General features: G+C 42.6%; 1 protein-coding gene across 1 annotated transcript; it reads right to left on the bottom strand.

Annotated features, from left to right (window-relative positions):
* Positions 1-174: 174 nt before the first annotated feature.
* Positions 175-25,150, bottom strand: PITPNA (phosphatidylinositol transfer protein alpha). Its single transcript, XM_065853036.2, has 12 exons — positions 25,004-25,150; positions 19,782-19,812; positions 14,173-14,318; positions 13,531-13,622; positions 9,793-9,800; positions 8,793-8,867; positions 8,418-8,501; positions 7,038-7,115; positions 6,022-6,132; positions 4,262-4,384; positions 3,466-3,535; positions 175-2,946 (listed from the first exon to the last, which is right to left on the bottom strand). Exons 1-11 carry the CDS (start codon positions 25,021-25,023, stop codon positions 3,488-3,490), a joined length of 816 nt encoding a protein of 271 aa, XP_065709108.1. The 5' UTR covers positions 25,024-25,150; the 3' UTR covers positions 175-2,946; positions 3,466-3,487.
* Between the last annotated feature and the right edge of the window lie 828 nt (positions 25,151-25,978).

Raw genomic sequence — 25,978 nt, forward strand, 5'->3', positions numbered from 1 at the left:
CGCGTCCATTGGCCAACGTGACGGGGGCGGGAAAGGGCGGCGGGAGGAGGGCGCCGCCTGGCGGGCGGGAGGACCGCGGCGCGGCTGCCAGCACCTAAGCGGCGTTTGCACCCCCGGGGATGCACCGCGACCCCCCCCGCAAGCACCCAAAACAGAGGAGACGGAGGCGTGAAGCTCTGTCTAGTATTTTATTAGATTTCGTTTCCAATATGCCTGTATTGGAAGATTTAGGAGACAAAAAAGGCACAAACTCACATTTAAAGAAACAACGAGATAATCTAACCCATTCTACAAAGTGTGTGTTGCCAAAGGAAAAGAGCACGATGAACCGATCAGAACGTGGCGGGGAGGCCCAGCGGGGATGAACCCAGAGAGGTGCAAGTGCGGGAGGGGGCGAGCAGCCCCGCCAGCAAACCGGCCTGACCCGGGATGCAGCGAGGTCCCTGCCCCGGGACCCCTAAACCCACCCAGCAAGGGTGGGCAAGGGGGTCCCAGCACAACTGTTGCCCCAGAACAGACACAGCCCAGCGAGAACCCCCCCAGGAGGCAGCAGGTCGAGGGGTTCTTGCCAAAACCTATGCAAGATGGTAAACCTGCCTGATATTTGCTACGCTCACTAGCAGGAACCAAGCATTGAGACTGGAAAGGTCTTTATAGGATTTGTCTCTCCCAAGGCTGAGGGATGCTTTCACTTTGGATTAAATTGGAAGGAAAGAAAGCTAAGGGGAGGGAGGGGGAAGTATTTAGGCTGGAGTTCCTGCGTTTTGTTCTGTTTTTCCCAGTTTTTCCCACTAATCAGGAAAGCTTTGTGTAAAAGCTCTTAACTCTGAAATCAGTGGATCAAAAAAAGGATTGCACGGTGGAATGTTACAATCTGCTTCCATAGCGATTAGTGTCATCAGACAGAAAGCCTCTTGGATAACACAAACTGAAAGAACAAGTGTGCTACGTGTATTCTCGGGTTATCCTCAAGCGTAAGAATCCCTCAAAACGTAACCGACAAACATCAACAGAAGTCAGTGCATAAATTTTCAGTCAAAAATACTTTAAACTGAAAGAACTATAAGTGGGGCCTACACTCCTAGAATACCTCTTGAACAGCTACGGAAGATGTCACAAAACATCCTGGTCCCAAATAGGCTCACAGATTAATTTTATTTTACAATTTATTTGTTTTACTTCTGCCTGGTGAGATTGCTAAAAACCCCTGAAACCCCACCCCGACCCCGCAAAACCGTCTGAGGTCACTGAGAAGAGCCTGCCAGAGTTACTGGTACAATTCAGAGCTTATTGCACTTAGACATGAGTAAGGCAAAATAATAAATGAAAAAATCAAGGGATAAACTGCCCCCTCCCCAGAAACCAAACGCCATCCTCTCCCTCCAGAGCACGCCTCATCTTCCCTTGCACTCAAAACAGTTCAGATCCCAGCACGTGCTTGTTGAGCATGGCACAGGATCATTTCAGGATCTCCTGCTTGCAGGAGCGTGAAGGGCCGAAGCAGCCGGTTTTATCACAGAATACCAAAAAGACTCCTCAAAAGTGGCGATACACCCACAACTGTGTTTGGCATTCGGTATTTCATGTTAGTGCCACCAAATACAGAAGTGGAAAATAAAGTGATTACTACTAGGAAAAAAAAAAGGAAAATCAAACATTGGGCCTTAGGCAAAAGCAAAGAAATAGGTTTTTTTCTCATATGTATTTAATAAAGCAGCATATCTTTGATTCTGTTCTGCTTATTTGATTGTCTAAAGCTGATATCAACATCAATGATAGTTACAGTAAGTATTTGAAGTCATTAAATAACCAGAGCTCTTTACATTGTTTAATAGTTTCATTTGTCATTTATAGTAACTGACAGATATCCTAGAAAACAACTGCAGGTTTTATAAGTTGTCTTTTATAGCATGAAAGGAGAGATTTTAGTCAGTCTTGCAACGGGAAGAATATTATTGCTGAGCAGAACCACTGACCCAGGCACCTGGATGTAATCAGATACCAAGACTTCACTTGTACCCCAGCTTTTGCTACATCCCAATTTGTCCAGGAAGAATCACATTATTAGTAGTCAAAATAGTTTTAGCTTTGTAATGGGAAGTCTTAGTGAATAAAGAGCCAGGAAGTTGCAACATACGTCAAGCAACTTTTCATAATGATTTTGTAAGACTCACACACACAGCTGAAGGACAACGTAGCTACACGGGCCAAAGGGACAACGTACACTAAATTGAGACTCAACAGTTATGTGCTGAAGGCCCTGCCACGGGGACGCTGAATGCAGCTTCTCTGCAGCCTTTAATTCATGTGTGCTAAGACAGAACCAAGTAATGCCGTGCAGAAGCCACGTATCACGATTCATCACAGACCAAGAACTATATCTGGCTACTCCTGATTATGTATTCAGATTACATGCCATTAAATTTCTTGCCCTGGGAGCAAGGGCTGGAGCATAGCGTTTTGTGGAATAGTTTTGCACTCTAAAATACTGACAGTTTCCCTCTCCAAATAGACATTCAAAGAATGGTGAAGGGCTGGGCAGGAACAAAGGTGGCAGTTTATCCCACTTGGAAAAAAAAAAAAAAAGAAAAAAAAAATCTAAGTCACCACATCACAAGACTATTTTAGCTAAAAATGTCACTTGGAAATCAAACAGGGCCACATGGAAATTGGTCTGAACACAATGAAAAAAAAGGAGGGAGGAGTCGTAAATACAGCGATCTCTAAGTCACACGTCTCCAAGGAGTTACCTCCTTCATGTACGTGCTAACGTTGGAGTGCTTAGTACCAGACGGTCTATTTGCTCACAATATTAAGGGGCATCTAGAATTAGCTATGGGAGATTTAAAATTGCCTGCCGATTGGATATAGAAAGGCTTGATCCAGAGATGGTCCATCAGTCAAGAGTGTGGATTCCCCGGGCCTTCCTGATGACTGTCCTGCAAACTAAAAGAGACAACAAGAAAACATTTTAGCACCACTTTGGAAGAGCAGTGTGCCAAAAGAAACGTCAGACTGAATGTGAGACACTGTCACCAGTGCAGACGATAGCAAAACTGCACCATTACGTCTCAGCACTAGTCCAGAGCAGAATTTTCAGCGCAGTCTAAAAATGACAAACAGAAATCACCATTTAAACAATTTAACAAGTCTAGGGACTGACAAAAGTTTCTCTGCAAGTCACGGAAAGTAACGTATGCATTACAGAAATAAGAATAGCAGCAAAGTCTGTAAAATGTTCCAACACATTTTTCTTACACTTTTCAGTCCAACATTTCTTTAGAATAGTTCTGAAACATGCCAGTAAACTTACTTGTCAACTTCTCATTGAAACAGGCTCACTGTAAAAACAATACCACAGATTTGCCTGCCAGAAGCTATGAACAGGATCATGTCTTACCCAAATGTATTTTTTTCTCCTAAACAGAGCAACACAGAGTTTAGTCAAACTCTCTTGATACCTACAGTGCACAAGGAAGAAGTCACGTTAGTCATCTGCAGCCGTCATTCCTTTCACTGGATCTTTTTCTCTCATCTGAAAGACAAAACGTTATTCAAGTACTGATTCTCACATGATGTTATCTCAAAAACTATTGGTATGGAACATGTTAAGCTAGCTCCTTTATGTAAGACACAGATTGTATCTGAGCATCCCAAATCAGTGTGTGTGAATAAGAACACGCAGGCACCATTTCTGGTTATGCTGCCAGGGAGCTGGAACCATTATCCAAAGGGCAGAGTGTACATGAAGCTATAATGAAATATCCTGAGGCGTGAAGGAAGAGAAGGGTGCAGTGCAGGACACAAATCGTAGAACAATAGACTCACTGTTACCACGAAAAACACACATTTGGTAAGAATGCTCTTATATATTCCTACTACCTTCTTATAATACTTAGAGCTAAAAATCCTTTTACTGAACTAGTTTTTGGAAAGTAACAAGGACAAAAATTATCATACAGCTTTGGGTAAAAGCTAACAGAAAATATTAAAGTGGTAAACGAATCATTGCCACTCATACCCTCATTACCTGTGGTTCAATACATTTATTGGCTCAACAACAAACAGAAGTCCATAGTGATTATGACAAGCCAGCACAAGAGAGTCATAGTCAATGATTCAAACCACAAGCAGTGTGACCTAAATAGCAGGAGGACAATACACACTACGCTATGACAATGCAGCAGCTTTTCCTCTCTCTACTGTGGTGGATAGAAACAGTTTCTCACACCACCCACACCTGCCCTGTTTTTCCACTGACCTCATCCAGCTGCCTCTTGGTCTCATCCTCCATCCTACGAATGTCCTCCATAGTCATATCAACCCACTTATCAAGCCAGCAGAAGAGCTGCCGATGGAAGTTTGTGAAGAGCCGCTTTTCTTGCTGCAAAAGGAGGAGGAATAAAACATACACACAAGCTTACTCATATGGCAATTAATATGGATTTAACTGGATTGTAACAATTTTCAGAGATGTATACACTGAAGAACCAGCTCCCTCACCCACCTTTCCATATAGCTGCCACAATTGGAAACTGGAGCTAGCTAACTTTTATTCTTTTAACAGAATATCTAGAGCCTTGAATCCCCAGAGGAATGCATTTTTTGTCAAGCCTAGACAGCAGCCTGTGCGGCACACTGAAAGAATTAGCGAATGCTTTAGTAATTTCCTTTGATTCGACAGTATTGTTCTGATTGAATAAAGTGCTCCAGGTTGCGCTTACTTAGAGCACGATAGCTGGCCTGAAGGTGCAGAAAAAAGGAGAAACAGAATAAAAGTATTTTTAAAATATCCCTTGACTTGCTAAAAACTCAAGGTTAGCAAGTATAAAGGGTTGACATGCAGCTACCTTGCTTTTTTCTTCTGCAGTGACCTAAAAAAAGCCTAAACTTGTTTTCCACAGCTGAAAATCTTTCAACAGAGGTAACTAATGTGCACAAGCTACTTGAAGTTAGGAGCAATTTCTTTCCATTTTATAAGAGATAAGCCAGACAAAATCATTGTATCGGGGGTATACAATGCCTCTTGGAAAGTTCTCATTAAGGAAGGATACTTCAGTTTTACCAATTATGGTTTCACATCTGATAACTTGCTCTCATCAAAAGCAGCTCGACTACTTTGACGCAAATGTGTAGCTGAAGAGATGCACAAAGAGAAAGGGATTCAAGACGCTGCTTTGTTCAGGGCTTTTGTTACAGGTATTTGAAATCCTGCAGCAGCACGGTCATTCCCCGCTAGAGTTTTCTTTAGATTGTATTACCAGAAAATTGCTTTTGCAGAAGCAGCACTGTAGTTTATCAATATGAACCACTGAGAGCTCTCCATGATCTAAAATCATAGGCATTTTATGAACACGGCATTGCCTGGAAAATTGCATGTACTGATTCCCAGGTCTAGCATTCTGCTGCAGTTCATGGGTTATGAACTCTGCCACAGAAAAAGCTCTTTTCAGAATACCAATTTATCATGTTTTAAGTTAATTAAGTTTACCACCATCTGCTTATTTTTAACACAGGTTTTTCAAGCAGCAGAGAGAGGAAAACATGACTAGAGCTCTAGGACTTGCCAGAAAGATCCTCAGCTGATTAGGATCAGATAACTGAAGCTGTAACTATCTCCCCACAAAAATATGTCTTGCCCTGACCAAAATAACCCCAGTATAAATGCATCATCTCAGCATTCACAAATCAGCTACCAAATGACTGCAGTTCTCAAGCTGATCTATTAAACACCATGAACCAGACAGTTCACCCTCATGCATTAGAGTGAAAAGGGTTCAAGAGCCAATTCACAGAACAATCAGCCAGCCCTGCCCTTGAATCAGCAGCAAATTGAATCCAACTTTAACTGACTGCAGTGTACCAGGCAGAGGCGTTGGCTGTATTGCCTGAGGTGACATGACTGGGTTTCAAGCTAGTATCTCCAGACAGGATACGGGATTAGAAGCTGAGGTGCTAAAGCAGGTGGGAGATGAAACATGCCTCATTTCCACATCTCTCCCTAACGAAGAGCTCACTTACCTTCTGTATAAAGCTCTCAACTTTACTTTGCAGACCCCACCACTTGAACTTGACTGTTACCAGTTTGTAAGCACACATGTATGGACAATCTGTCTGTTTCCCCAGCTCCTTCTGCAAAACACAAAGATATCAGGGCTCAGGTCAAAGGTCTCCAGAAAAGCAGCTCCTTCAGTTGTAACTACGAAGTCTTTCCACAATTCCTCACAGCCATCTTGTTTCCTTACACATTGCTTATCTTTTATTGACAAGTTTTGTCACATCTTTGCTCACCCCTTTTCCAGGGTATTTAAGAGCATGATGAAAACAGACCCTAGTTTCCACCACAGGTGGTCTTTCCTCCATTTTGAGAATGGACCATCCTTCGCCTCTTATGTTCTCAATTTTTTTTTTGTTCCATTACATTTGTGTCTTTCAGTATCTTCACTGTTAGGCCATTGCTACTTAGTTTCCTTAAAAGTCTTCTGACAAAGACCCTATCTAAAACATCCTGGAAATAGATTATATCATCGGAGTCATCCACATAATTATCAAGAAAACTCCACAATGTTTGTAAGGTGAATTTCCGTATTTCCTCTTACAGGAGCGATATCCACTCTTCCCAACTGGATCACATCAATGCTAACTTCTACTAAGTCTGCCTGCTAGAGATCAGACTTGCACACCCATAGCTCCCCAGATCCCCTTCAGGATCCCTTTTAAAAACTGGTATCATGTTTGCACTTCTAGAGTCTTCAGATTCCAAGGATTTAAGTGAAAGGCTAAACACTGCTGCTCATAACTCAGCTATTTCATCCTTGAATTCTCTTGGGTGAACCCTTGGGCTGAACAGCAGACAGCTCTGGCGATTGCTTGGAACTCATTCTATCTGTATGTACCAAGCTCTTCCATTTCTTTTAACTGCACAACAGATGACCAGCAGAGTTCTACATTTTCTTCTACAGAAGTGAATCCAAGCCCCAATATCTGTACTTCAGCCACGCAAGCTGATACAATTCCTGAATTCATGCAGTACGCACCTTCCAGTTGGGACCCAGAGGTCCACGTCCAGTCTTGACAGATTTAAATTTTGCTGGATCTTCTTCTGCCTTGTAATCCTATTGGATAGACACACACGATGAAACACAAATCATCCTGCAGTTACCCAGCTGTTGTCACAAAGGATTCATTTTTCTGGTGGGCAAAGACTAAACTCTGCCTTCTCAAGAGCTACTGTTTTTTCTGACTTCAACGTTAGGTCAGGCACTCTTCAAGGAAACATTTCCCCCCCATGCTGTGTCCTAGACCTATATAAAGAAGTGGCAACAAACTGCTAGGACCTTTGTAAGGACTCCTTGGGGTAAGACTATCAGAAGATCCATAAACTCTCGGGATAGGTTTCCTGTAAGTACAGCTTCTTTGGGAGCTAAGCACTGCTGCTGCAGGAAGCAGCTATGCTCTCTGGAGCTGTGGTACCCAATATCTTTCAGAGCATTGTATTAGTACGATGCTCACATATTGAACACTGGAAAAAAAAGAGTACCGTCAAACTCACAATGCTACCAAAAAGAAAGAAGCACTAGTTATGCCCCCTATAGCACAACAAATGATCTGCAGCATTCGCTTCCTCTATGATGGATTAAGACTGGAGTATGCACTCTACTCCTACCCTCAATTCAATTAAAATGAAAACAAATCACCAGCTCTTTAGTGCCAGAAGTGATCAATTGGTAGTATCTTCTTCAGGAGTCTTCTGCTCCTGGTGAATCTTCCTTGCTCTCTGGCAGCATTTAATTCAGGTACTTTGTATTTGCAGATACTGCTTGGTACCTGCCCAACCTATCAGAATCAGATGCCACTCGTGTTCTACCAGTTCACCTTTATTGGAAAGAAAAGCTATAATACTGCTTCTGGTTTAATACCCAAGGCCAAGTTTGAGAACAGGTAAATTAGCCATATTTGAATGGTGTTAGAAATACTAAGTGGGAAAACTGAAATAACATTCCACTTTTTTATATATATTTTCTCCAGTACAGTACAGAAACATCCCTTAGCTTTCTGAAGTAACTGTAGTGATTCTTAGGGTCAGTTTCAAAAGGAGGCAGCTTAAAAAAGATCCTGTATGGAAAAGGCAGTGCCATTTCTTGCTATTCAAGCACTATAACCAGTTGTAGTGCTGTAGAACTATATATATACACTGTTATGCGCGCTGTAAGGCTAAGCAACACATTTTACAGGCAGTACTGACATATCCTCTGAAAGAGTTCTTCCTCTAGCTTGCTTAAACACTCTTAAAGAATGCCTTTCCGCCTCTCTCTATCTTCATTATCTGTGATCAACGCTGGAAACACAGTTTGTACATTATCCCTGTTTTAGCACAAGGCCTCCCACACTAAGGAGCTCTTGCCCACCTACCATACCTTGGTAAGTACTTGACTCCGATCAGCAATGTCTATATAAATAGCTTCTACATTCTTCCATACATCTGGCTCCAGCTGATGAACCTGCAGCGACAGTCAGAGACTAACATAACTGATTCAACTACAGAACACGCCCATTCTAAGATCATAAAAAAAGCAGATGGATCACCCAGTGATCCCCGTTCCATGGAACAATTTTATTCAGCAAATACGAGAAGCCAACAGGAGGGAGCCTTTGCCTTGCTAGTGCAATAAGCATTTCAAATCCAGGAACACAGCAAGCAGACAGCTCCAAGGAGCACTTCTCTAATCCAGCACGGAAAGCAGCACTGTGACATTAAAGAGATGAATAAAACACACAACACAAGGACTTACATTCTCTTGTGTTCCAAGATCTGATTTATGCCAGGTTTCAATTTTGATCAGGAAGTCATCCTTCATATACTCATTCTGTCATCAAAATAAAGCTTCTTGTTATTCTTTGGATATATAGCTTGTCTTCTTATTAGCTAGATAAGCAGTAGGAAAGTCAACTCAAAGAATTATAACTTGACTGGGGTTTGACTTAGGGAACTCCAGAATCATATGCAAACACATAATTACTTTTAGAAAAATTGCTTGATCGCTAAATACGTAAGATCAAATAAACCACAAGCTGTTCCCTGAAAAAAATGTAGTTCTATTGTTTAGTGAAACACTTAGAGTTATAAATACCTTTTTCTTTAAAGGACAACATCTGCCACTCTAAATACTTTAGAAGGGGTAACATAAGTTAACTAGGCAGAAATTGTCTTTTCAAAAAGATTATTGATCTAGCACTGAGTACATATTTAGATGCAACTCTTCAAATGAACAACAATATTAAACTGATGTGTTGAGAGCTACTGACACTGGAAAGGGAAGGGGCAGGAAGCACCATTCTGCCAAGTAAGCAAAGAAAACTTTCCATTTCTCATTATTACTGTGAGTAGAAAAGGACTTCGAAAGGTAACTCTATCCTCCCTCAAGGGAGCAGAGACAAAAGCATGAGCCAGTGAAACACCCCGCATGTAAAAAGGAAATATCAAATTCAGAAGACAGATTACTCACAGGGACATAGTGGTATGAGCTAACTTACTTTTAATAAGGTTATCTAAGCAATGGCACATTCCCTTGTGTAAAGCTGAGCACAGCTGCAGTAAAGAAAGATCTCTGCCCCTAGTTACAAAGCGTTTTGTGGATATGCCACAGTTGGTAAGCGGGTTTAATCTACGTGATCTTACAATTACAAAAGCTACAGTGCTTTTAGCTCAGGATAAAGAGCTTCTTATATGCAGAATACTTCGAGTCACACATCACACATGGTTCCATAGATCACAGTAAAAACAATACTTACTGTAATAACTGGTCCAAGAAATCAACACATGAAAAGAAAGAGATACAGTACTTTAGTGAAAAAAAGAATGTATAGCAACCATCGCCCTCCTCCCCCTATTAGCAAAACGGACAACTTCAGCTTCCCAAGGGGCTGCTGATACTACTGAGGAAAAAAACCCTGTAAGTTGATAAAAACCAGCTAACTTCACCCCCTTCTCCTCTGGAAATTGTCAGACTTGGAGAAACTCACAGGAGCAGCAATGAATTATGTACTGCCACTTCTGCTCTCTGGACTCCTGCCAGCTGGATGAGAAGATGGAATAAGTATGTTCAGCTGATGGCATTTTTACCAATCCTTTCTCAGCTTGCAGATAAGAAACCGCTCCACAGTTCTGAAGCAAACACATGCTGGATTTCAGGCCAGTGCAGACCTCATCTCTCCTGCATGCAGTAACCAGACCCTCTGCATCTCTACTGCTCATGGTAACTAAACTCCCTGGATAGTAAGGCTCAATTATTCAACACAGAAAAGCAATTAAAGATCCTGTAACAGTCAGTATCTCTTCTACCTGAGCCATCAGAGTATGTTAGCAATTCTAAGAATAAGGATGTCTGGAGCTAGAGTTGAACTTTGCCGGTTAGTTCTGAAGTTTAATGTGAGGGCTTTACTAGGAAGCAATTTGGTTTTCAAGGTACTGTTACAATTTGTGAGCTTCCAACCCAACATCTTCTAGACAGTGCCATCCCCTATCACCTATCACACACAGAGCTACCTTAATTGCCTACTGCTGGGCCTTGGACTGCTCTAAACTCCTAACAATGTGAAAATGGCTTTTTTACAGCAATTTCCAGAAGGCTAATTATTGAGACTGACATGTTGGGGTGGAGGCAGAGAACAAGCAAACAGAGCTGAGGCTAATTTTCAAAAGGCTGGATTTCATCTCAAAGAACACTTCATTATTTCTGCAAGAAGGAGTTTTCCTCCTGCTAGTCCACACAAAATACTGAATAAACCAGTGGTAATTATAAATCAGAGCCTTCCCATGGCAAATTTCTTTTCCATGAGTGCGCTCCATGACTATGCAGCTGCCTTAAAACAGGTTTCTTCACCTTCATGATTTCTTCTCAGTGGGGAAGACTCCTCATTTGTAAAGCAAACAAATTAATCTCTTTAGAAATGTCCATTAAAACTCAGATGCTCAGCTTGCTGCAAATTATGGCCTGTACTTGAAGCGTTGCAGCAGCAACTCCTACGCGTTTCAGCTGCAGCTATAACTTCTCAATTTCTTGACATTTGGCCACAGGCATCTCATGCTGACACCCAGAAGACTGGAACACACAGCAAATTGCTTTTCTAAAAACATTTAAGCAATATTAATATTAAAGTCAGACTGCAGAAAAGAATGAAGAACACTGTTCTCCTTGGCATCAGTCCATGGTTATAACTATTAGGCAATCCTCACTTCATTTTTACTGTAGAAGTTGTAAATGACAATCTCATTTAGAGTTCGTACTCTCAAAGGAGCAAAGCAAGGCTTCCATTCACAGTACACAAAACCAACGTCTTACAGCAGAAACAAGTCTGCAGAACTGCAGGAAGTTATATGCTAGGCATTTAAATTCCCTCAATCTTCAGTACTTCTTTGATAATGGTATATAATATGCATATTCAAGTAATAATTGAGCTTTTCAGAGGAAATACAGGGAAATGTAAGAAGGATAATCTCATATAATTACAACAAAATACCATGATGCACAATTAACCAAAAATACCGCTTTATTCAAACTCAAAATGCTCTGTTTGATAGCTGATATGCGAGTAAGCAGGGCTCCAGAGAGCAGCACGCTGGTGTCACCTTGGTGCAGGAGGGCACAGGCAGAAGTACCACTAACTCCTACACAGCTAAACCAGGTTTAGTTCTTACTGTGTTCCTGGCTCTTCGCTTTCGAACTCCAGTGAGAGGACTGAAAGCCAGCATGGCATGTTAAGTTGCACAAAGATTCACATGAGCCCATCCGAGTCTTCTCACGTAGGATCAAAATATCCAAGCAAGTCCCAAAGTGAGATGATAATGTGCAAGGCAGCCTGCACCTCAAACACAGGCTCTTCCCCCCACCCAGTACAAGTAAGTGAAGGTTGAACCAACTTTTCTGAGCTCTTCTTGATCCACGTCAGGCTGGCAGATTCTCTAAACAGATTTGTCAGCCTCCGCATAAAAACTGCCTTCTGCTCCAACCCCCACAACAAGCACTTTCTATCTTATATTGGTGTTTATTACAGTTGAGGTGTTTTTTTAATGCTAGCATTTCTAGCATACCAAAACCTGAAATTTTGTTGAGCATGCTGGAAAGTCTTCCACGTGATTTTAGTATCACATTTTTTTCCCACTTAAGTAGAACTTCAGCAGTGTGTAACTGAAGGATAAGCAGCTAAGAGAGAGAAAATGAGCTAACTCCATGCCTTTGTTTCAGAAGTTGTTGGAGAAGAAAAAGAGGAGGATACAGCTAGGCATTATGTCTAACAAAATCTACTGGAGTCAACTTGGACAGATCTGTTTCCACACTTCAAAGAATTAATGAAAGAATTGTTTGAGTTTAATCAGTCCAGTGTTCTTATCGTGGAAATAAGCTAGACATTTACTACCTAACTTCAGTAAATATGCAGCAAGAAAACTGCATACAAATCAGACGGGTTCTAAATAACTTCCTTTCAGCATCTTGAAATATGTGACAGTATAAAAACTTATTCTGCAGCTGATGATGACAGTATCTGAATTTTGTATTTGAAATATACATTCCACTAGACTGCTGCATGTAATTTCATGTAATGTTATCCTCCCCCACTGCAAAGCTTTTTCCTTCCTGTAAAACACTTCATTTCAAATTCTCTCAAGTAAATTGTTGAAAAATATTTTTTTCTATATAGAGTCTGAAGAACAGTTGGAATTTTTAAGTTTACAGTTCCCATAGCAACTGTACCACTACCAAATAGCAGCAAATGTATCCCTCTAAGATACAAACAGCATAAAAACACTACATAAGTTTGGAGGTAAAGTTAAATTTACAGTTCCTACAGCAACAAAGACCAGAAAAAACAGCCACGGTTAAATGCTGTGTCTGATAACTTCCGTGAGTAAATAAGATACTAAACACTCCTGTAGAAAATTAGTTTGACATTATTTTACTCCTTTGCACAGGGTCCAGAGCCTCACCCAACGGTTCACAGGTGGATTCACTTTACATTTGTTGGATGAGATTTGGGTATCTGTGTCAAGTCCCCAGTTCAGATGCAACTGTAGTATTACCTGGCCAACCTTCACTGACCTCAGATCCTGCAAATGAGCAAATATCCACTGCACTACACTGCAGCTCCCACCAAACTGCACTAAACAAGAGGCAAGATCTTGTCTCTTCCCTTCTTGCATCTTCCAGTTTTTCCCCACCAGGCTATGCTGCTTTTAAGTACAGAAAATCATCCCTCTTGTATTCATTTCACTAGTTGTTACACATCTGTTCCTTTAGTAGGACTGACATCCATTTCTTTTTCTGCTCTTTTACACTGTCATTCATGAGCAGCGCATCAGACAAGGGCATTTGCTTTTCCTGAGCACAGAAAGGGCTTAGGGAACAGAAATCTAAGGTAAGAGCTGAAACAGCTTCCCTACTGTTTGTCTCCTTCATTATCTCCTCCTACCCTTGTCCCTGCCACCAAGAAACCCAAAAACCAGAAGCCTGCAGCCCTTCCCCACACACTCACCGGTTCTGCAGTAGGGATAGGCATTCCATGCTTTTTCATGTATATCCAGAGCTCCTTCAGGGGCCAGCATTCTCACAAATGTTGGCACTTTGCTGCAGAATTTGGAAATAGGAAGGAAAGCATTGATAAGAACCACATGTAACGAGAGCTTTGGCCCAGACACCAAAAAAGGCAGAATATCACCTGAAATGCAGACGCTAGAATCTTACACATGTGCACACTAGTGGAATTGGTGAGGTTCTCAGCACCCCCAGTATGATCATTTCCAGAGGCTGCTGAGTTGGACAGGTTAATAAAAAAAAAGGCTGAAAACAGGTTGAAATCTAGGAGACATTTTAAAGCTCTTTAGCCAAATTCAAGGACCAAAATCTCAATTAACAGGATCATATTTTCTTTGAAAAAGCTCAGTCAGATTTTCTTGGGACAACAGCCACACTTACAGGGACATATTGCTGCACCAGTGATGCCCACTTCCAGCTGTACCATGTGCCAGCTACTGTTATACTCCTGTCTTATCTCCATGTCTTTCAGCCTTTACATAACCTGTGATTTACACAGTCACTGCAACCCTATTCCATCTTCCTCTAATTCCTCTTGCCCAAGGAACCTTCCCCAACTCTGGGAATAAAATGTTTCACGTACCTCTGTAAGTGGTAGATCTTGTGTGTGTACTGCCCACGCTCTCCATCTCTTTCGTAGGGTTCATTCACCAGGACCTCCACTCCTTCACCTCCACCCGTTTCATTTTTACTGGCTTCTGCCACAGAATACAGCTGTCCCCGCTGATACTAAAGAAGTTAAAGACACATTGTTGTGATAGCTATAATTTCAAAGAATCATAGAATGGTTTGGGTTGGAAGGGACCTTAAAGATCACCTAGTTCCACTGCCCTGCCCTGGGCAGGGACATCTTCCACCAGACCAGGTTGCTCAAAGTCCCATCCTTGAACACTTCAAGGGATGGGGCATCCACAGCTTCCCTGGGCAGCCTGCTCCAGGGCTTCACCACACTCCTGGGGAAGAATTTCTTCCTTGTGTCTAATCTAAATCTCCTCTCTTTCAGTTTAAAGCTATTACCCCTTGTCCTGTCACTAGCTGTCCTTGTAAAAAGTCCCTCTCCAGCTTTCTTGTAGGTCCCCTGTAGGTACTGGAAGGCTGCTACAAGGTCTCTCTGGAGCCTTCTCTGCTTTTGATACAGAAAGCCTGAGTAGTAGTTAGGAGGAAAGCACTGCCAACAGGATAGTTACCTTTAACTCTTAAATCTCAAGCTTCAAAACAACACAGTCAGGAGAAAGTAAAACAGATTAAAGGAACATTAGGACAATATTTAAGGGAATGTAAAGACAATATTTAAAGAAAACACGGGAGACCTCAGGCGTATAGTAGCAAAATCCATTGTTTTTCAACCTTTGGCACACAGGTATCCCAATTGTTCAGGTCAAATGGAGAATAACTCATTGCCAGTCCTAAATTACTAAGCATATCGTTCTTTAGCCAGAAGACACCCAAAGAACTTCACACAAGTTTTTTTTGAAAAATGGCAGCATCCTTTCCCAGGAATTACTCAATCTACTTCATACTACACAATCTCTTTCATAAGAGGCATACCCAAATGTTTCACAGAGAAGAGCAGAGGAAAATGAGGAATATGAGCAAAACCGAACATTATTCTCAGCAAAAGATGTAATGACAAATAAACTCTGGTAGCTAAAAGAAGGGATGCAAAGCTCAAAACAAATATGACCGACCAAATGAAGAAAATTTACATGTCTCTTTGAGGCAAAGTGAGATGAGCAGACAAGATTTGAGGACAAAGAAGCTAAAGCACTAAGTCCAAAGGAAGCATTCAAGCTTAACAGAGTTAAGCCTTCAGAACTGAAAGAGAAAAAAAACAGCACCTGTTGCCAAAGGCAGTATAGAGAAGCAGTCTGAAGGAGTAACCCACAAAGTGTTAGGTATCAGAAACGCACTGACTAAAAAAAAAAAAAACCAAATCAAAGACCACAATAACAAAAAAGCAACACCCACACCAAAACCCCAGCAAACTCCAAAGCATAACTCCAAAGAAATGGAACACTGCCTAGGCTTTCTTCCTATTCCCCAGCATAGGCCTGTGCATCAGAATCAGGAATAGCACTTACCACTCCCCGCACTGAAACGCAGGCTGGAGAAGTGGAATACTGCTCAGAGCTGACAACCCAGAAATACATCACTGGGCTGGTTCATCTTCAGCAATGAAGGAGGATTTCTACAGTGGTTAAATTTTGTTGTCAGAGAACCCAAAATAAAACCAGTACCCAAGCTCTATGGTGTTTTGTACCATCTGGTGTTAACAAAGACCAAGAAAACATTTATTCCTATTAGAAGAGTAGTAGACGGTAAGCCGCAGTAATAAGGCTAGATGTCCTGCCCTCAGTTAATCTAGGGCAGGGCAAAGAGCATAGTAGAGGGATTTAAACAAGTGTTCTATACAGGCTCAAGCTCAACACATAGGCATATTAAGCCTGACTGCCTGTTAAGACTATCCCTGAAAACAAGAAAAAGCAGCTATCAAGTAAAAGTAATCTGTAAAAAAAGCGATGTACAGAACACTTTTCAAGCTAAGAGGAACAGCTCTGATGGCTCTCTCCAGAAGGGACTGGCCCAGGTTATACAAGGACCTCTCACTTGGCTGGACAGTTCCTGCTTGGTCACCAGCAGATTGGGTTTCACTCTGGATTTTGGGCTGCAACACAACTCTCTGCCTTCTGACATTTTGTATGCTACATTGCTTTCCTTATGACTCCCTACAAAACAGAATACTCACCTCCCTCCAAAAGAGTAAAACATGAGAGTTGTGAGATCTTAGAAGCAAGTTTAGTAAGAGCCACATGCACACTCACAGAGAGAACTTACCATAAGTTGGGCAACTACACATTAGAAGGGAGGACTGAATGGCTTTTACTGCTTTGTGGCAAGTCTCAGGACAGGTCTCCGGGGCACAAACTAATTCCTCTTACTAACAGTCTCTCATTCATTTCTTCTCCCTTGTGAATACATGGGTCAAAGTTTAGACACTAAGAGGATAAACCCTTTGGTTTGGCATCTTCACCATTTAATCTTCCCTGTTATTTCTGATCCTTTAATCGCATTGATAGAAGAGGAAAAGGCCCAAAAAAAACTGTCCCAGTGAACAAATCCCACAGCATCTGCCTGCAAAAGTTAACAGAAAAACAGATTCTGGCTCCATGAAGTCCAAAGTGCCAGGCAGACCTATCTTTGCAGATCTGAGAGTACCCAAAAACCTCCTTCTCTTCTGCAGAGAGTTATCCTGCTTGATCTGTGTCATAATCCCCTCTTAAACAGCTGACAGTATATCTTCATTACACCAAATTTCTTTCAGAAGGTCTGGTCTCAATGTAGCCATCTTCAAGAACAGTTATTTTCCTGAAAGCAGCTTTGAACACAATTAATAAGAGTCCTTTGTGTTTGGCAAGCTCCTTCCCATGTGAGGAACAAAGAGGCAGCACAGAATGTGTACACACAGCTCTAATCCATACCAGCATTTCAAAGTGGCAGCTGGCAAGACACCCACACAGCCGCTCAAGTCCACGCTCTCCAAGTTGGCGCTGTGCAACGTGATGTTGGTCAGCGTACAAGAGTGAAGGTTAGCACCTAAGATACAACGAGGTTTTTTTCCTTTTGGCTCCCTGCAGTGCGACAACGTATAAAACAACGCGGGAGTGCAACTTGCAGCCTGCACTCAAGCAGGGCCACATTTTGGCAGAATTTCCTAGTAGAAGATAGTCTGCTACAGCCTAACTCCTACATCGCAGCCTTCAAGTTTTAGTCATCATCAGGGCTTCCTTCTCCTCCACTGTTTTGTTCCCATCTTAACAGTTACTTGGCTAACTATTCAGCACTGATCTTTTTATTCATTAAGTCACATCTCCCCAACGTCTTCCTGATCACTAGTTTTCTCTTAAATTCCTTACTCTTGGTTAAGCCCTGTTTGCTAGGGGTGAGGGAACAAAACACAGAATCCCTGGCATATCACAGAACAACACAAAAGAATCCCTCAGCCTCCCTCATGTCTCAAAGTCACAATCAATTTCATTCTCTGTATTATGCATTGGCATCAGACTTTCGGCAACAATTTGCACACAAAATTCTCCATATTAAAATGAAATCAGAAGTCCTCCTGCTAGCCAGAGATGCTTAATGAGCAGCTTCTTGTGGTCAAGAGCCACAAGAAGTCGCCAGAGCCCTTTTAAGAGTTTTGTGCATAAGGAAATCCTTGAAAGCAATGACATTGTAACAGCTGTTTTGTAGCGCAGACAGCAGTGTACTGACCAAGTGATGCACAGATGTGTCAGCATCTTTCCACACTGGAAGGGGGATGAAGCAATAAACAAACTTTAAGTAGCAGTCATTCTTTGAGTCAATTCTAGAAACAAACTTTCTCCTTAAGCATAGCTTTAAAACTACCGTACCACATAAATATACATGCAAAGCTATGTGAACTTAAGAATTCTTTCTGCTTAGGGAACTTTATTCCTGAAATCTTCCCTATCACATGAGAACCACCAGACCTTGAAAACGGGCATCATTCAGGGAACATAGTGACAATATGCAAGTTCGGGGAGAAATTAAGTTGGGTCAAGTTGGCGGTCTATCCACAATCCAAGCACATCAAAGTGTTCTCTCTAATATTTTTGTTCCTTTGCTTCTAATGATGTTTATTTGCTCTTCACTTTATAGACTTTTCAGTAGGTTACTTAGCTCTCAGGAACTCCTCAGATCCAGAGGAAAGGTATACACCTGAAACAAGTGACCCCAGGGCATCCTCAGACATGGAGGCTGCCAGAGATCGACCTATTTACACACGGACCGAAACCTCAATTTTCCACACAGGCAGCCTACACACAAGGCTCAAACATGCCTGGCACTGAACAGCCAGCAAGGGAAGGAAAAGAGCATAGCAAGGGACTCGCTTTAACTGGATGAAGGTTAATCCTAGTATCAGAGAACTCAGAAAAAGCCCGTGCTGGGTTCCATCCAGTTTAACCTCCTCAAAGAAACAATCTATACTGATGCTTTGACTTTCTCTTCACACAGCGTGATCCCTCGGAGGCATATCACTGAGGCACAGCTCCTGTTACTCAGGTTAAGGTCTTCTGTTTGTTGAGCTCTGGAGTACCCTACCATTGACCTGCAGCTTTTTCCAACGGGCAAGTTTGCATCCTTTGCTTACTTGTCAAAGCTTATCATGTTAGTCCTTCCTTTGTCAAGGGCCTTCCCCACACAAGTAGCACTCAGGTACATGAAAAGATCCAAACATACCTATGTGAATACTTTAGTTGGACTTCCATTAAAATTGCCTGAAACAGATTCATGCAGAAAGCTCTTCATCCAAGATCACAAACCAAAGGCTTATAGCCAAGGATGACAGGAAAAAAGATATCCAGAAGAAGGAATCTACTACAGAAGCGATATAGTCTTAGTGAATGAATAATTTCAATTTCTCATCTAACCTTGCTAGTATTAATATTAAAAAGAATATATTTGGGCGGTCAGATTCTCTGCAAGATTACTGTTCTGTGCAGAAGGGAGGAAGGAAAGGTAAGGTGTAACTCTCAGAGAAAACAACAGGGAGTCACCCACAGAGTCTGCACAGCTATTCCATGGCCAGTTTGGTGATCAAGATCATCGCCTCCATTATAAACTACATTTCTTCTCTCAATTACAGTTTACCTAAACAAAGTTTTCTTTCTGCAAGAGCTAGAGAAGACAGGTCTTGAAGAGTCCTACAAAAGATATACACAATCTTTCTTTTGCTATACCAGCCTCACAAATCAGAAGAAATTGTTGCTCTAAGAATAGCAACTAACTCTAAGAGTTCCAGCAAAACACAGTTTAAAGGGTAATCTAAATTTGTACTAAAGTTGCTTCTTCACATTTTTGTTTTTTTAAAAAGAAGAAAGAACAATGGTATTAAATCGAAAGGAAACTGCATTTTAGAACAGTTTGACAAGTCAAGGTTTGTAATCAACACATCTGAAAGTAGTTTACAGGAGAAAGTATCAGTATCCTCAGGCTTAAAGAAATTCAATTATTTAGTCAAAATGATGGTAAATGAGTAACAGCACAAAGGGGTCCTGAATACAGCTACATACTTCTCACGCATTTTCCATTTTTTTGTTCATACAAACTGCTTTGATCACAAGTTTATTTACAGTCCTAAAGAAAGGAAGCAACAAGGAAAGGACTTACCTCCTCCACAGACACAGGCAGGATAACCCGGCTGAAAGGGAACACAGAAACGGAAAGTTAACAAATATCCCTGCAGCTGCAAAATTTCCATGACATGTTCCTCACAGCAATGGCTACACAGCCCTCCTCTCCCCCAAGACTCCAGCATCCACCCAGTGCTAGCATCACTAGCACTTACTCTGTAATCCCAAGACTATTTAGATAATAGCCTCAAAGAGAATCAATACGTGATAGAGTGTAATTGCAATCCTATACTAAAAGTGTATCATTCTAATAGAGTCTTACTGGTAATGCCTTACCAGCTGACAAATCTACACAGCATCAAAACAGCTGCATGCTCTTTCAACTACATCCTTTGAACAGTCTCATCTTCTTTCCCCATCAAGCTGTTGTTGAGCACTGGTTGCTACATGCTTCAACAATTTTGCAGAGATCTGTGGTAGTCACAAACCATTGCACTATATGTTTATGTCCTACTCAGCAGGAAACAACGCTAAGTAGAGAGCTATATGGAAGGCTTTCTCAGAGCTCACTGAGAAGGAAGGGGTTGCCATTTCTATACATGAGTCACTTTTTTTCACATTGTGGTTTCCTGAATGCCACTTAGAATCAACTGACCAGACTACAGAGCAAAAACTGCCAGGGTCACACTGAGATTTTTTTTGAAAAGGACAAGAATAAAACTAAATTTAAAGCTTATAAAGATGAATGCATGTTAAGGCCTTTAAAAACATCATATCTAGCTCCAAAACTAGATTTGTGTTTGACCTCTGCTTTCAGTAACGACGATGTTGAAACAAAACACCAAAGCAAGAAACAGATATGAAGTCGATACAGCTACTGTGGGTGGAAGAATCCCCAGTTCTCTGGGAATTAGTCTCAAAGAAATTAAGATATAAGAGGATCAGAAAAATAAGTCCTCTTTACTAATAAACTGTGGTTTTTTAAATCAATACTGGCGAAAACTGATTTATGTTTTCTGCACTAGAAAGATGCTAGCAAGATACCGCAAGAACAAACTGTAAGAGGGGCAAAAGTTTACAGATTATGCAAGATTACTTAAGGCAGAAACACTTTATGCTTGCTGCAAAGTACTGCAGAAAGAGCTACTTGAGAACTGCAGATGAAGTTGTGTCAATAAAAGTGGAATAATGCATTGTATGCACTCATTTTCCCCAAACACATGGCCTTAATGAGCCCCAGATTAGCTATCGCAAACAAATATGTTGGTGTCCTTACGGAAAAGCAACTTGAAACATCAGCTCAGAAGTAGTTCAAAAGTAAACACAACATCAGAAACTGGAACACCACATATACAAACACACAAAAACCAGTTATGCCACTATAATCTCCCATGCATCAACATCTTGAATATTGCATATAGTTCCGATCGCCTCATCTCAAAAAAGGGCAAAGAACAAGTGAAGGAAGGCAAAAAAGATGATCGGAGATGGGAAAAAGCTTCTGTGTGAAAAGAAAGTAGACTAGGCTCTTCAGCTTGGAATCAAAGCCAGTTAAAGGGTTAAGATACGGTAGCGCATTAGAGTCACAAATTGTGTGAAAAAGTGAATGGACATGAAACAATGACTGTCTTACAACAGAATAACTCAGGACAGAATAAAAACCATTAGGCATCAGATTTAAGACCAATCAAGGGTACTTCTTTACATCATGAATACTTAAGTTAGAGATTCCTTGCCAAATACAAGAAGTATAAGCAACTTTAAAACGGGATTTGATCAATTTGTGGAAGTCTGTATGCCACTTACTGGTAGGATACACTGAACAACAGTCATTCTACTCACTATCAATATATTGTTTCCTAAAAATATCTGCTAGAAAGCCGGATGGAAGAGAACCTTTGGTCCAGTTTGGTATGGTATTCCTTACCCAAGCGAGAAGAAAAACCAGATCTCCAGAGGTAGATGACACCACCAAGCATGACATTAGGTTAGTTAACTAGATAAAAGTGCAGTGAGAACAAAAAGGGATAAGACATTACATAAAGGTGAAATACCAAGAAAGAGGGAACAAACTGGCTTTGGGATGGAGTTCAAATATTTTTCTTCAGAAAACCTGGTGTAAAAAAATGGATGGAAGCTAATGAAATTCTGTTTAGGAAAATGGAAGACACCAGATCTGAATATTATCTTACAGCTCAGTGTTCATGAACAGAGACACAGAAACACGAAGAAGTTAAGTAGTTTACAACTCCTTTAGCCTAGCAAACCAAGACTGTGGGGGATGACTAACACTTCTAGGTAGTCAAGTGCTAAAGAAGGAGGAAGGAAGACTCAAGAGGACAAGAGGAAAAGCTCCACAGGAGCAGGTATGGGACAAATGCTCCTAACCTTGGGACAGAACTTGATTGACTCATGAGAAGTTATACGATGTGGTTGCCTGCCATATCAAAGGCCTGAAAATGATGAAGAACATTTAAGATCCCTCCTAGATTAAAATCTGCCTCAAATGACAGCAAAGGGAAGTACAGCTGCAGAGCAGGTCAGTGTCATTATCGTCACTTCACAGGAAAGGGAAGCAAGTCTCTACACTCTGATTCTCCTCAAGGTCTTCCGATGCAGATTAAATCAAAACAAGGAGAGGATGCAAGACCTCAACCAGCATTTACAAACTCTGCAACAGCAAAAAAATACAATTAAACAAATGAACAAAACCCATGCAGCTTATCAGTAGCATGGACATGTAGAAACAAAAGATAAGTCTGAAAGACTGATACGACATCAACTGAAAACGTTAAAGCTATCGCTGCACAACCATCAGCTCCAGAAGCTGTACAGAAAAGATACAGATTGTCTGACAATAAAAGACGTGACATCAGGTTTTTGTTATATTGGTCTATTTCTGTAACAACTCCTAAAATACCTATGGAGCACATCATAATACCATTTGATTTAGTAGAGAGGATGTGACAAGAAGTCACAGAGATGGAAGAAGAACCTGCTCAGACAACATGCAGTTACATACCTGCATGCAGTGTTGGGGCAACCAGAACTAATAGAACATAATAGCAAAGTATTTCAAATATCCAGGTCACACCAAAACAGGTAGTTCCTATATGGCTTGGACAACTGCTTCCTGGAACATGAGATTTAGTCAAAAAAACATCTCAAATACCACGTAAAATGGGCAACTTCCAAATACAATACCAAGGAAGATTTATGCCAGAACCAATTTAGTGGCATACTCAGAACATGCAACTGTTAGAGCTGGTTAGGAATTCAAAAAAATAAATATTTAAAAAAAAAAAGCTAAAGTACAGTAGCAACCTTGACTGTCCTTAGAGCCACATATGTCTTCATAAAGACACAAAGAAGGGAAGAAAAGAAACAGGACAACATAGTTAATGACAAGACAAGGTGTGGTGACCCTTCTGAAAAAGAGAAATGGAAACCTATAAAACCAAACAAATGTAGTAATTCTGGTCTTTTAACCTTTAGTCTTAACATTTACACTTCACATTTTGTTTCTGGAACAGGCAGCATGAAAGACCAGTAGATATGCTGACTTGGTGAGGTAAATGATAATATCAAGTAAAATGACTTTTGGAAGCGATGCTCATCAAAGTGAACTTTTCACAATCTCAGAAATCTGAAAATTCGAAGTACATATGTTCCTGTCTTTATAAGATGCCCTGAAAATATCACAGTTCACTGGCAAGTGAGCTTTATTGCAGTACAGGGCAAGAGATGATAAGCAGAAGCATGAAAAAGATACATGAACATGAACAGAACCAGACAGGTGCTGTAAGAGGAAAAGCACATTAACCAACTAAATTAATAGGAAAATATCAATGAAACAGCTGTTATAGAAAATCAAGTGAATTATCTTTTCATGCCCTTGAAACTAAGCACTTAGCCCAGGTTTCTGTCTCCTATCCAGTTTAACACTACACAAGGTAACAGCGTCTCTATGTTACAATGACCAGCTCTGCTGCTGCTTTTACATTCTGTACCCCTATTGTTGGATAAAAACAGCCAGTGTTTAAGGATTAGTGAAAAAAAAAAAAAATAGTTAATCAAGATTACAGACAACTACGATGATCAATACAACCCTCAATACAACTTTAATATTTAAATCCACACCGTGGTCCATGATCACTGTAAGGAGGTCACTGTCATGCAGGTGAATGTGTCTAAGAGAAAACCTGAAAACCCACTTTATCATTGGGATAACAGCTACCTCCTACAAGGGGAAAAACAAAGAAAACAAAACAAAAAGCCTCCTCCATCAGTCAAAAGTTCAAAAGGATAAAATGCACTTTGTTAGGAAACTACTTAGGTTAACCTTAAGAATTCAGGGAAGAAATATGTGCAATAATGTGCAGAGCTCGCAGACACCCAGTCAAAGTGCACTGGTCCAAAGGAGCACACTATGTTAACAAGCATAAAGCAGCTCAAGGGAAGACTACGAAAAGTGACATGACTAATAGTTACACACACATGACAGATCATCCAGCCCGTTTTCCAACCCCTTCTTCCCCATCACAGAACAACTGCAGCAGCCTCTGGGACAGCAAAGAACTGCGAGGTGAGGTATCCACATTAAAAAAAAAAAAAAAAACATTTTGGGGCTATCTTATTTTTGGCACATTGTCGGAGTCTCTAGTTGGAAATTACAGAGCTACAGGAGAGGAGGGAGATCGAGTCCAGGCTGCTCACTTAGCGCTGGAACGAGAAGGGGGCAAGATGCCGCTGCCTCCCACAGACCCCGCTGGGCACTGACAGCCCAGCTCCGGGCTCCGCAAAGGCCCTTGGCACCATCGTTTCCCCCGGGAACATTCCCCCTCCCCCAGACACAGTGTGGAGACAGCGGGGAGGACAAGGGGCCGGGGAGGCCATCGGGGCACGGACCGGGCTGCCCTCCGCAGGGCTTCCCGAGCCGCCCGGCCGGGCACCGCGGAGCCGCAGCAGCGGGGAACAGCGGGAGGCCGGTGCCCGCCCAAGAGGAGGCACCTCCCGGGCCGCCCCCTCCCCTCCGCCGCCTTGACCTTCACTCCCGCCCCACCGGGGCCGCGGCCCTTACACCGCGCTCCCCCCTCCTTCCCCGCGGCCCGCCGCCGGGCGCAGTGCGGGGCAAGGCCGGGCCGCCCCCCGCGGCCGGTCACGGCGCCAGGCCCTGGCGAGCGCCGCCGGGGGTGACCGGGGCACAAGCCGGAGGGATGAAGAGAACCGGGAGGGGAAGGTAGAACTCCCCACACTCACTATTCCTTGATGAGCACCATGGCGGCGCCGCCGCGCGCCTCCCGCCCGGGCCGGCCCCGCTGAAGGTGAAGGCGCCTCCCGGCCGCTCGGCTGGACCGCACCGGGACGGGGGGGGAACCGGGGCGGCGGGAGCAGGGGCGGGGCGTCTCTGCGGCAACGCCTGCGTCACAGCGCCGCGCACGCGTCCTTACCTCAGCAGCGCGCGCGCGCCGCCGCTGGCCGCGAGACTTTCCCGCCCTCCGCGGCGGCGGGGGCGAGCGTTCCTGTCAGCGCGTTCCCGCCGCTGTCTCCCCCGCCTCAGCGCGGCCTGAGGGAGAGGCGCTCCCCGCAGTGACACACACACACACACACACGTGTCAGGGATTGAAAGAGACCTTAAAAACTCATCCAGTCCAATCCCCCCGCCGGAGCAGGAACACCCAGATGAGGTTACACGGGAACGCGTCCAGGCGGGTTTGAATGTCTCCAGAGAAGAAGGCCCCACAACCCCCCTGGGCAGCCTGGGTCAGTGTCTGTCACCCTCACTGAGAAGTTCCTTCTCATATTTAAGTGGAATCTCCTGTGTTCGTTTGTACCCATTGCCCCTTGTCCTATCATTGGTTGTCACTGAGGAGAGCCTGGCTCCATCCTCAGACACATTTCTGGGGGTTTGTGGCACATTTGGTCCACAACTAAAAGCCCCTTTCCTTGTGGAGTAGGGGGAAGGAGGGCTGGTGAACGACATGGGCATGAACGCAAATTGCTGGTATAATAAAACACTGGCCCAGGTTGCCCAGAGAGGTGGTGGATGAACCATCCCTGGGGACATCCCAGGCCAGGCTGGACGGGGCTCTGAGCAACCTGAGCTGGTGAAGATGTCCCTGCTAATGGCAGGGGTGGCACTGGGGGAGCTTTGACGGTTCCTCCAACCCAAACCATTCCGTGATTCTGTGATCAAGGCTGCAGTCAGATGCGGTGTAACTTCAAGGAACTGGG

The sequence above is a fragment of the Patagioenas fasciata genome, chromosome 19 (genome assembly GCF_037038585.1).
Source record: "Patagioenas fasciata isolate bPatFas1 chromosome 19, bPatFas1.hap1, whole genome shotgun sequence".
NCBI classification, from domain to species: Eukaryota; Metazoa; Chordata; class Aves; order Columbiformes; family Columbidae; genus Patagioenas; species Patagioenas fasciata.